General features: G+C 42.6%; 1 protein-coding gene across 1 annotated transcript in view; it reads left to right on the forward strand.

Moving 5' to 3' along the window:
• The window catches only part of LOC311104782 (rap guanine nucleotide exchange factor 2-like), a 139,872-nt gene that overhangs the window by 48,574 nt on the left and 78,332 nt on the right, over positions 1 to 12,966 (forward strand). Inside the window, exons 2-3 of the mRNA XM_084146696.1 lie at positions 1,212 to 1,282; positions 7,242 to 7,298. Coding sequence (XP_084002822.1) covers positions 1,212 to 1,282; positions 7,242 to 7,298 — 128 coding nt within the window. The remainder of the gene's footprint in view (positions 1 to 1,211; positions 1,283 to 7,241; positions 7,299 to 12,966) is intronic.

Below are 12,966 nucleotides of genomic sequence, written 5' to 3' on the forward strand. Positions count from 1 at the left end.
TCTCCAATTTTGTGCACAAATTAGTTTAGATCCCTGTTAGCGAGCGTTTCTCCTTTGCCAAGATAATCCATCCACCTGACAGGTGTGGCATATCAATAAGCTGATTAAACAGAATGGTTATTACACAGGTGCACCTTGTGCTGGGGACAATAAAAGGCAACTCTAAAATGTGCAGTTTTGTCACACAACACAATGCCACAGATGTCTCAAGTTTTGAGGGAGCGTGCAATTGGCATGCTGACTGCAGGAAAGTCCACCAGAGCTGTTGCCAGAGAATTGAATGTTAATTTCTCTACTGTAAGCCGCCTCCATCGTCGTTTTAGAGAATTTGGCAGTATGACCAACCGGTCTCACAACTGCAGACCATGTGTAACGACGCCAGCCCAGGACCTTCACATCTGGCTTCTTCACCTGCGGGATCGTCTGAGACCAGCCACCCAAATAGCTAATGAAACTGAGGAGTACTTCTGTCTGTAATAATGCCCTTTTGTCTGTAAAAAAAAAACTCATTCTGATTGGCTGGGCCTGGCTCCCCAGTGGGAGTGGCCTATGCCCTCCCAGGCCCACCCATGGCTGCGCCCCTGCCCAGTCATGTGAAATCCATAGATTAGGGCCTAATGAATTTATTTCAATTGACTGACTTCCTTATATGAACTGTAACTCAGTAAAATCGTTAGAATGGTTGCATGTTGCGTTTATATATTTGTTCAGTGTAGTGGTAGTTTCAAGGATCATCAAAAAAAATAAAAAATTTAGTTCCCAAAATGCTTTAAAAAAAAATATATATATATATATGTTATAAACATATCGTTCTATTTATCATTATTGCATAAATTCAGGCAATTTATGGTGATATGGATTTATTTTCAGATCGCCCAGCTCTACGACCAAGGCTCAACCTGAGACTTCAATTGGACACTGAATAGGGAGTTTGTAGTGGTACCTCTCGTCTTTTCCCCAAGCAGTAGGCAACTATTCCCCTGCCTTTCTATAACCACTCCCTCATATTTAGTCCAAAGACCTATGTGAGAGGGACAGTAATGTCCATAAAAAATTGTGGGCGCATAGAACTGCTGATTTTTCATGTCTGTCATGGCTGACCTTTTTTCCACGATATTCATACACGCGGTAAAATCTGCTATACTACCTTGAATGATTCTAAATGTTAAAATGCAACTGCTAATAACTGACCGTCTCCTCTCTTTCCACAGGACCTGGAGATAGTCTACTCCTATCTGCACGGGATGGAGGCCCTTTCTAACCTCAGAGAACACCAGCTGAGGTGAGAGCTCCCCCATTGATTCACATTGATCACTTGAGTTGAAGTTAACAAACATTTATTCACACATGAATAGCTAATTAATTAATTGTTACAGTGCATTCGGAAAGTATTCAGACCCCTTCCCTTTTCCCACATTTTGTTACGTTACAGCCTTATTCTAAAATTTATGAAATATTTTTTTCCCCTCATCAATCTACACACAATACCCCATAATAAAAAAGAAAAAATAGGTTTTTAGAAATTTTCACATACCTATAAAAAAACAAAAACAGAAATACCTTATTTACATACAGTACCAGTCAAAAGTTTGGACACACCTACTCATTCCAGGGTTTTTCTTTACTTTTACTATTTTCTACATTGTAGAATAATAGTGAAGACATCAAAACTATGAAATAACACATATGGAATCATGTAGTAACCAAAAAAGTGTTAAACAAATCAAAATATATTTTATATTTGAGATTCTTCAAAGTAGCCACCCTTTGCCTTGATGAAAGCTTTGCACACTCTAAATGGCTTATTATTATTATTATTATTATTATTATTAATATTAGCATTCTCCCAACCAGCTTCATGAGGTAGTCACCTGGAATGCATTTCAATTAACATGTGTGCCTTGTTAAAAGTTAATTTGTGGAATTTCTTTCCTTCTTAATGCGTTTGAGCCAATCAGTTGTGTTGTGACAAGGTAGGGGGGATACAGAAGATAGCCCTATTTGGTAAAAGACCAAGTCCATATTATGGCACAAACAGCTCAAATAAGCAAACAGAAATGACAGTCCATCATTACTTTAAGACATGAAGGTCAGTCAAAAACCAAAAAAAGTTTCTTCAAGTGCAGTCGCAAAACCCATCAAGCGCTATGATGAAACTGGCTCTCATGAGGGCCGCCACAGCAATGGAAGAGCCACAGTTAACTCTGCTGCAGATGATAAGTTCATTAGAGTTACCAGCCTCAGAAATTGCAGCCCAAATAAATGCTTCACAGAGTTCAAGTAATAGAGATCTCAACATCAACTGTTCAGAGGAGACTGTGTGAATCAGGCCTTCATGGTCGAATTGCTGCAAAGAAACCACTACTATACTAAAGGACACCAATAAGAAGAAGATACTTGCTTGGGCCAAGAAACACGAGCAATGGACATTAGACCGGTGGAAATCTGTCCTTTTGATCTGATGAGTCCAAATTTGAGATTTTTGGTTCCACCGCCGTGTCTTTGTGAGACGCAGAGTAGGTGAACAGATGATCTCCGCATGTGTGGTTCCCACCGTGAAGCATGGAGGAGGTGGTGTGATGGTGTGGGGTTGCTTTGCTGGTGACACTGTCAGTGATTTATTTAGAATGCAAGGCACACTTAACCAGCATGGCTACCACAGCATTCTGCAGCGATACGCCATCCCATCTGGTTTGCACTTAGTGGGACTCTCATGTGTTTTTCAACAGGAGAATTACCCAACACACCTCCAGGCTGTGTAAGGGCTATTTTACCAAGATGGAGAGTGATGGAGTGCTCTATCAGATGACCTGGCCTCCACAATCACCCGACCTCAACCCAATTGAGATGGTTTGGGATGAGTTGGGCCGCAGAGTGAAGGAAAAGCAGCCAACAAGTGTTCAGCATGTGTGGGAACTCCTTTGAGACTGTTGGGAAAGCATTCCTCATGAAGCTGGTTGAGAGAATGTCAAGAGTGTGCAAAGCTGTCATCAAGGCAAAGGGTGGCTATTTGAAAAATCTCAAATCCTTTAGTAGGGGTTTCTTTGCACTAATTCGACCATGAAGGCCTGATTCACACTGTCTCTTCTGAACAGTTGATGTTGAGATGTGTCTGTTACTTGAACTCTGTGAAGCATTTATTTGGGCTGCAATTTCTGAGGCTGGTAACTCTAATGAACTTATCCTCTGCAGCAGAGGTAACTCTGGGTCTTCCATTCCTGTGGTGGTCCTCATGAGAGCCAGTTTCATCATAGCACTTGATGGTTTTTGCGACTGCACTTGAAGAAACTTTCAAGGTTTTTGAAATGTTCCATATTGACTGACCTTCATGTCTTAAAGTAATGATGGACTGTCACTTCTCTTTGCTTATTTGAGCTATTTTTGCCATAATATGGACTTGTTCTTTTACCAAATAGGGCTATCTTCTGTATACCACCCCTACCTTGTCACAACACAACTGATTGGCTTAAACTCATAAAGAAGGAAAGAAATTCAGCAAATTAACTTTTAAGATGGCACACCTGTTAACTGAAATGCACTCCAGGTGACTACCTCATGATGCTGGTTGAGAGAATGCCAAGCGTGTTTAAAGCTGTCATCAAGGCAAAGGGTGGCTATTTGAAGAATCTCAAATCTCAAATATATTTTGATTAGTTTAACACTTTTTTTGGTTACTACATGATTCCATATGTGTTATTTCATAGTTTTGATGTCTTCACTATTATTCTACAATGTAGAAAATAGTAAAAATAAAGACAAACCTTTGAATGAGTAGGTGTGTCCAAATATTTGACTGGTACTGTAAGTATTCTTTATTTGAGTTCAGGTGCATCCTGTTTCCATTGATCATCCTTGAGATATTTCTACAACTTGATTGAAGTCCACCTGTGGTAAATGCAATTGATTGGACATGATTTGGAAAGGCACACACCTGTCTATATAAGGTCCCACAGTAGACACTGCATTTCAGACCAAAAACCAAGCCATGAGGTTGAAGGAATTGTCCGTAGAGCTCTGAGAGGCACAGATCTGGGGAAGGGTAACAAAAAAAATCTGCAGCATTGAAGGTCCCCAAGAACACAGTGGCCTCCATCATTCTTTTTTATTTTTATTTCACCTTTATTTAACCAGGTAAGCCAGTTGAGAACAAGTTCTCATTTACAACTGCGACCTGGCCAAGATAAAGCAATGCAGTGTGATTAAAAACAACAACACAGTTACATATGGAATAAACAAAACGTACAGTCAATAACACAATAGATCATCTATATACACATTCTTAAATGGAAGAGGTTTGGAACCACCAAGACTCTTTCTAGACCTGGCCGCCCAGCCAAACTGAGCAATCGGGGGAGAAGGGCCGTGGTTAGTGAGGTGACCAAGAACCTGATGGTCACTCTGACAGAGCTCCAGAGTTCCTCTGTGGAGATGGGAGAACCTTCCAGAAGGACAATCATCTCTGCAGCTCTCCACCAATCAGGCCTTTATGGTAGAGTGGCCAGACGGAAGCCACTCCTCAGTAAAAGGCACAAGACAGCCCGCTTTGAGTTTGCCAAAAGGCACCTAAAGGACTCTCAGACCATGAGAAACAAGATCCTCTGGTCTGATGTAACCAAGATTGAAATCTTTGGCCTGAATGCCAAGTGGCACGTTTGGAGGAAACCTGGAACCATCCCTACGGTGAAGCATGGTGGTGGCAGCATCATGCTGTGGGGATGGTTTTCAGCAGCAGGGACTGGGAGACTAGTCATGATCGAGGGAAAGATGAACGGAGCAAAGTACCGAGAGACCCTTGATGAAAACATGGTCCAGAGTGCTCAGGTCCTCAGACTGGGGCGAAGGTTCAACACACAGCCAAGACAACACAGGAGTGGCTTCGGGACAAGTCTTTGAATGTCCTTGAGTGGCCCAGCCAGAGCCCGGACTTGAACCCGATCAAACATCTCTGGAGAGACTTGAAAATAGCTGTGCAGCGACACTCCCCATCCAAACTGACAGAGATTGAGAGGATCTGCAGAGAAGAATGGGAGAAACTCCCTAAATACAGGTGTGCCAAGCTTTTTCGAGGCTGTAATCGCTGCCAAAGGTGTTTCAACAAAGTACTGAGTAAAGGGTCTGAATTCTTATGTAAATGTGATATTTCAGTTTTTGATTTTTAATACATTTGCCAACATTTCTAAAAACCTGTTTTTGCTTTGTCATCATGGGGTATTGTGTGTAGATTAATGAGGGGATAATTTATTTATTGTTTAATCAATTTTAGAATAAAGCTGTAACTTAACAAAATGTGGAAAAAGTCAATGGGTCTGAATACTTTCCGAATGCACTGTAAATTCTATACAGTTATTAGCCTTATATTTAGCTAATGAATGATGGGTTATGCATAACCTTCTAACTTATAGCCTATGTCTCTTGTACAATTCACACCTCCTCTCTCCTTAAAATACGCTTCTTAGCTTTTGGAGTCTCAGGAAAAGCTAGACTATAATTTCTTGGTTGGACATTTTCTTATAGCAGATCTTATACTAATAGACTGTTTGATGAAGGATGTGAGCTCTTATTTGCTGAATGTTAACTCCTGGGAAGTTTGAAAGAAGGGAGAACAGGCGATGGCAGTAGGCTATACCAGTTATTTATTCAGAACCATGACAATTCAATCTTCGTGAAGAGAAATGTAGGCCGTCAGCATCTTATTCTAGTCCTCTATTATTCAAGCATGTCAATACAATGATGACGATAAGGACAACAAAACTAATTTAATTTAACTGTTGAACACGAGGACGGATTGAAGCAACAATGGAGAGAAAGAGGTAGGCTAATAGGCAGGGGAAATATTATGAAAGGTATATATGCGTCAGCCTACTGAATTATAAAAATGTAAAATAGGTCCTATTCCAAAATTCTAATCAAATTCGCTAACCTATAATTGTAACTTTGTAAGGCTGCATATCCTGCACCAGCATTGCATGTTCTCTCCCAGCTTCATGGTTTGTGCGCAATTCCAGTCCATATAATACAGTATAATACAATACAGTAATACAGTCCACACTCAAAAAGATTAGCCTACTGGAGCTTGTAAAAACGTGTTTACCCAGGAGAGCATAGCTACATCTATGGGCTTTTATGTTTTTCTGTCGTGCGTAATGTGCTATCCATGTGCTGGAGAACGGCAAAATCATTTGGGCTTTTTTGGGCTTGGGCTCAAAATGTTTTTAGCTCATAAAATATATTTTAATGTATGTCTAATCAGGCTTGAATTTTCATGTCGATCAAAGCTCTAATCAAATTCAGACATATTTATATGCTTTAGAATGACACTTCTGGTTTTGGCGGGAAATACTGGGTTACCCGGGAGAAAAGTGATTTATTCTCGGGATGGAACATTTGTAAAATACCGGGAAAATATTAAAGTCTAGTCCGCTCCACTCTATAAACAGTCCTTAGTCTGTGGTCGGTTCCCATCAGGCCATGTGTGCATACATGTCGATTACACTGCTGGGGAACAATACCAGAGCACATGACCCAAGCCTACTAGAACATTCCAGAACTTGACCCCTTCGCTCCCTCCTTCTCCTCATACGAGCGCATTCACGCGCACACATGAGCGCACTAACACACACACACACACGAGCGCTAACACACACACACAAGTGTGCGCTCAAAAACATACAAGCGTGCGCTTACGCACGCACACACAAACCACAAGCCCCCCTGCTTGCCCTTCTGATTCCCAAAGAATGTCCCCAACGCCTGTGGTTGAAAAGACCAATCCAGCTAGTCTTAAACATGTTAGCCCTTTAGCAAAAATCCCACTACCCTACAATCACACTAACTATGGGATAAGCTATAGGTTTTTATATTTTCTGTCTGTATGAAAGGAATGTGTTGTTTTCCTCTGCGGTAGCTAGTTCTCAGGGACCCTTTTTTTCTCCCGCTTGTTTTGAATCCTTGAGCAACAAAAACATGCATGACAAACGCTCAAAGCTATTTTGGGAGTTATATCGCTGTTTACTACGGTAAAGTTGCACAAACTCAAAGCCACTTGAGTTACTTTTTTCAATACTTTTATTTGAATGACATTTCCATCCTCTCAAAAAGGTTAGACTCTGTAGTGAGCTGCTAAAAACTAAATAAACTGAACTTAGTGGACCCACCCATCCATCTGTTCTATTGTATTTGGTAACTCGTATATCTGACTGTTGTGTTCTCCCTTCTCTCCTCTCTCCCCTTCTTTCCTGCAGGATAATATGTGAGACAGTGCGCTATGAAAAACACGAAGCCAATGAAGTGCTGTACTAGTAAGTACCCACGTGCTCGTGTGTGTGTGTGTGCATGTTTTCTTAATACATTCATTATTAATAAATCATATCTAGATATTCTCTGCCAGATGCCTTTACACTAGACATGGTCAAAGTCCAACTTATTGACATGCAGCGATTAGGCCCCCAATGCCGGCACAGCACAGAGATGAATGATTTAATTGACTAATGAAAACAAATGGCCGTGAGCATCGATGCGGTCACCAGATACCCTCTCAGTGCTACCTAGGAGTGATTCTAAACCACTCTGCTGCACCGCTGAAGCAGAGAGACCTGCAAGGTATTCTGGAAGAATTGAATTTGGCCTACTCTACAAGTCATTGAGTTGTGGATTGATAACGAAGTGTAGATTTAATGGCTTCGAAATCGCTCATCTTGGGTCGTTAGCTCTTGGCTAGCAAGGCTATTTGAGGTAATGCTTTGAATTCTGTCTTCCAATTCAGACTGAGATAAGATAGTGGTGTGCCTTGAGAGAGTTGAAAATGCTTAGCACCTCCGTGTGTGTGTGCATGCGTGTGTATGAGCTTTTGAGCGTGTGCGTGCGTGCATGTGGTGTTTTTATGGAGTGTGTGTGTGTGAGAAGAAAGGGCCCCTCTGGGTTCCCCTGGCGCAGTTTAGTGCTCCCGTTGGCAGGGGCCGCTCATTGTCCTGCCCCAAGACATCCTGTTATGAGGCTAAGAGCCACAGAACGGACAGACGGACGGACGGACACACACGCACACACCTATCCCTCAAGTAGGCTTCCCCCAACTCTGCTGATGGACAGTCCCAGTGATTTCACACTTGATATTTGTTTCCAAAGGGAGCGTGCGCAAAAGAGATCCTCCACGCTACCCTTACCACTCCATTAAGAGTTCATTCTTCTCCAATATCCCTACTAGATGGGAATTGTCCTCTAAAACTAAGTGACAGCAGAAGCGATTGACAGGCTAGGAGTAATGATCCATTTAAAATGATTTTTGTATCATTTGCTGTTTGAGTTGTTAATTATTAATCTAATTGTTAGCGAATGGTAATGTAGGATTTGGTTGAACAGTGGAGAGATTATATCTTTCATTTTATGGATATAATGGTGCAGCTTTTGTGCAATTTATGTAGATAAATGTTCTGTAAATGTGGTTGTACCTATTTTATTGGTATTAGGACTTACGTCATATCGAAAGGTTGAACTGTTGTCAAACATCTCTGAAGAGAAATAATGACCTTGATAGAAAATCACTTGTTATCGCTTTATCAACAGTGGCTTTAAGGTGAGGAAAAGGTCAATGAATTAACCCTATCGTTTCCTCAAAAGCCAAGAGTGGTCTAGATCCCCATCAGCTCCCCCTCTTCTTTCCTCTGTGTCTGTGCACGCGAACGTATAGGAGCAGGAGCGGCTCAGCATCTCATTAAGAGCGACGCGGGAGCTGAATAAACAAACGCAATGCAGATTAGCCAGTATAGTCGTGTTATTGGAGCCCGTCTTACAGAGACCCCCTCTTACAGAGACCCCCTCTTACAGAGACCCCCTCTTACAGAGACCCCCTTAGGGCTAGTGTGGAGACACTTTCAGCACTCTTTTTCTATCCATGCTTACGTGTGTGTTTTATTGTGTGCGTGCCTGTGGTAATGTGTACGTAGTATGCATGTATGCTTGCATGAATATTATTGGGCAGGGTAGGGGATTCCTCTTGTAGACATTCAGACTGGGGTTCTTCCTGGATAAGTACTGGGGACAAACAGTGGGGAAATCAGATACAGTCTCCCCCTGTGGAGAATCTGATTTATGGATCTTTAGCTGGAGTGGTGCCCTTTTTACTTTTCTACCTGGGGACTCTGAGGCGTTAAAGCCAAACACTGTAAGATGTAAATACTGATGGCCCCTTTTTTAAGGTAAACCCCCATTGCTATGCACAGTGGTGCCGGGACGATACCAGTATTGCGATACTCGTTTGTACCGTGGCAAGGAAACAAAACACAAAGCAGATTTAACTTCTTTAGGAAAACAGTCCTAATGTCGGAAACAAACATTATGTTGTCATCCAGAGTCGCAGTTACTTATTTTCCAAGCTATAGCACACAACATTTTACATACAGCAGGTTTTTAAAGGACCAAAGAGTTTGGTCTGCTTCGTGTTTTCATTCTTTGCCATGGAAAACATATTGCGATACTGGTATTGTCCCAGCCCTATTTGCACAGTTCCTGAGATAAAGGCATAGACGGCACATTTTGGATTGGGAGGTGAAGTACTGTTATTGTTACAAGGCTAAGCAACTCCTATCTCACTTCCAAACCAATTCTGTCCAAACCTGAAACCCCAAAGTGAGGTTGATAGTGTGCATGCTACAGGCAACACACCGCCATCTTTGTACATCACAGTTCACTTGACAGGAATTGATTATACCCCCCAGCAGTCCTCATCTCTGGGTTTCCCTCTTCCCTGATGTGGGTCTGTGTCTGTCTTCCTCTGTATGCATGTGTGTCTAACTTCCCCAGTGTTTCTGTGTGTGTGTGTGTGTCTCCCTGTGTGTGTGCAGTGCTCACACGCAGCTGTCGGAAAGTTTTCCCCACCCCAGCTCCTATTCCCACCAGGGTCCTACTGTAATCAGCTGGGAACGTGCCCGCTTGCCTCTGGAAACAAGGTCATCCGATCAGGGATAACCACTGGGAAAAATTGTATGTTACAACCAGACAACGCTCAGGGAACATTGTGTTCACATCCTCTGTTCTAGGACCATTGCATTTACATCCTTCTGTATGTGCAGATCTAGATTGAAAATGATTTAGTTTACTATGAGAAATATCACTAAAGAACAAAACACACTGTAAAGATGGTTGGAGAAAGACGGTTGATTCAATGTGTCAACTGATGCTATACTGACTAATCGCAATGAGAGTGATGGTCTCTGTAGGAATTGGGAAGAGTCATATCAGGATTGGGGTTAACAATATTCTGTAGTAAGAACCATCATCTCTCTGTCTCTCTGTGTGTATGTCTCTCTGTGTGTCTGTCTGTATGAGACTGAGTTCAGACTGTGTGGGTACATAGGCTTACGGTATGTGGCCTTCAGATTGCAGGCCTGCCTAAGTAGAGCAAAACAACTGGCTAGGTACTGCTCTGTTTCAGCTGTTATGGGCAGTCTAGCTGTGTGGAGGAGAAGGTGCTTTTTGTTTCCTTAAGTGTCCTTGCATCAACGACCTTTGAAATGTTGAATCCTTTATGATGTAATGTGATTTGTGGATTCAAATAAAGTATTTAAAGTGTGTGCCTGTGTATAGATGTACTTGTATGTTCACATGCGTGCACGTACTTGTGCACTTGAGTGTGCAGTTGCATTTGTGGTCGTCTCTTTGTTTGGGCATTCATTTATCCACATCTATCCCTCCTCTCTAAATGGGAGTGGAACACAAACCTTTGGCATGCCATATTTGCCATCGATTGATTTCCTCCAGACTACCTCTCGCAGCCCCATCCCCTGGTGGGACTTGGTAAACGCACCGACCAATAGTTACACACGACTGCCTGATGTAGCACTAGATTTTAATGGAGCCCTATGGTAAGATAAGCACATGAAGCATGCGCAGGGAGAGTCATGTCAGTATTGAGGTTATTCATATTCTGTAGTAAGAACCATGATATCAAGCACACTTTAAATGCACAGTATATACACTATACTGTAGTTAGTAGACCCGCCCCTTTAGAAATAGTGTCGGGTCATTGTTTTGACTAGCCCTCCCCCAATCCCCCCTCTCACTCCAACATCATTTGATCATCATCATTTCATAAGGAAGGGTGTGTCTCATGAAAATATTGATGGTTAAACAATTTCCTCTCCAGCTTCTAACACACCCAGACCCTCGGCTCCTCTCCTACCACCTTTCATCCTGTCTCTAGATGCTTCCCGGGGGCTTGTCGTCGCCAAGCGCTTTTCCGACGATCGTTTCCCCCAAAATGCAGGTGACCCAGTTCAGTCAAGCTGTCGTGGCGCATAAGACTCCTGTCTTTTTCTACTTTTAGTTCTCTGCTCCTCTCCTCCTTAACTAGGAGCGAGGGGGCGCCTCTGCGTGCCAGCGATTAATAATTGAACATTTCATTTGTGACTGCGATGGAGGAGAGGAGGACGATGAAGGGGCAACGAGTGCATCAGGGGAAAGGAGGGAAAACAGAAGCAGAGGGAGGGAGATGGAGAGGGAGGGATGGAGATGGAGAGGGAGGGAAGGCGGATTCGCGCTGCGTCAGTAGGGTGTGCTATACTCAGCCTCATTAGCTCCAGAATGAAGGTGTGGAGAGAAGGAAGGAGGGAGGGGGATGGGGCGACTACTTTGTTCTCAGAGAAACTCTCACTCTCCGCATATTCTCTCTCTCTCTCTCTCTCGCTCTCTCTCTGTAAGTGTGTGTGTGTGTGTGACTGTGTGTGTACACGTACATAGGCTTACGGTATGTGGCCTTCAGATTGCAGGCCTGCCTAAGTAGAGCAAAACAACTGGCTAGATACTGCTCTGTTTCAGCTGTTATGGGCAGTCTAGCTGTGTGGAGGAGAAGGTGCTTTTTGTTTCCTTAAGTGTCCTTGCATCAACGACCTTTGAAATGTTTGAATCCTTTATGATGTAATGTGATTTGTGGATTTAGATAGTCTTTAAAGTTTGTGTATAGATGTACTTGTATGTTCACGTGTGTACATACTTGTGCACTTGAGTGTGCAATGTGCATTTGTGCTAGTCTCTTTGTTTGGGTATTCATGTATCCCCAATGATCCCTCCTCTAAATGGGAGTGTAACACAAACCTTTGGCATGCCATATTTGCCATTGATTGATTTCCTCCAGACTACCTCTCACATCCCTCCCCTGGTGGGACTTGGTAAACGTTCTGACCAATAATTACACACGACTAGCCGATTAGCACTAAATTTAAAGGGAGCCCAATGGCAAGACAAGCACTTTAAAAGCACATGAAGCATGCACAGGGAGAGTGTGCTTACTCTGAAGAACAGCAATAGCACTGTCTACTCTGTAGTTACTGTAGGACTGAACTGTGATGGAGAAGCACAAGTATATTCCTTGTTGTAGTGTCATATGGTAGAGACTAGGGGATTAGGCCCATAGCAAAGTGAAACCAGTGTCCATTGAACTGAGGTCTCGCGTGAATTCATATGGCTAAGCCAAAATTCCTTCCTCAAAAATAAAGCCATGTCACATTCTTATGCTCTATTTAGATGAAGGAACAACAGTGTTGTCTGACTGGAATGTGTCTGTACTGGTGTTTCCTCCTAGATCTGTGCTTCCTCGTTATCAATGTGCTGTTTTGTGTTGGAACTATTATTTGAATCGTTTTCTTGGCAAGCCGTGGTTCTGTGTCGGAAAACCCTCTCAATGGACTATTGAATCCTCCCTCATTAGCTAGTGTACTGTAGTCCTTTGGTGCTTCTGGCTACTTTAAACTGCAAACCTGACAGTATCTTCACTGGAAATGCCAACTAGGCAGTTTTGATTTGGAAGCTGGACAACCGTGTGTGTGTGTGTGTGTGTGTGTGTCATCCGCTATGTTGTAATAACTTGACAGCAAGCTGAACTGTTTAGGGTCAGTGTGAGTTTACTGTAGCATGCTGTCTGTGTGTTTTCACTTGGGTGTGGGCGGGTTTGGATATGTGATTCACCGGTTCAATTCT

This window comes from Coregonus lavaretus (genome assembly GCF_964263955.1).
Source record: "Coregonus lavaretus genome assembly, chromosome: 29".
Taxonomy (NCBI): domain Eukaryota; kingdom Metazoa; phylum Chordata; class Actinopteri; order Salmoniformes; family Salmonidae; genus Coregonus; species Coregonus lavaretus.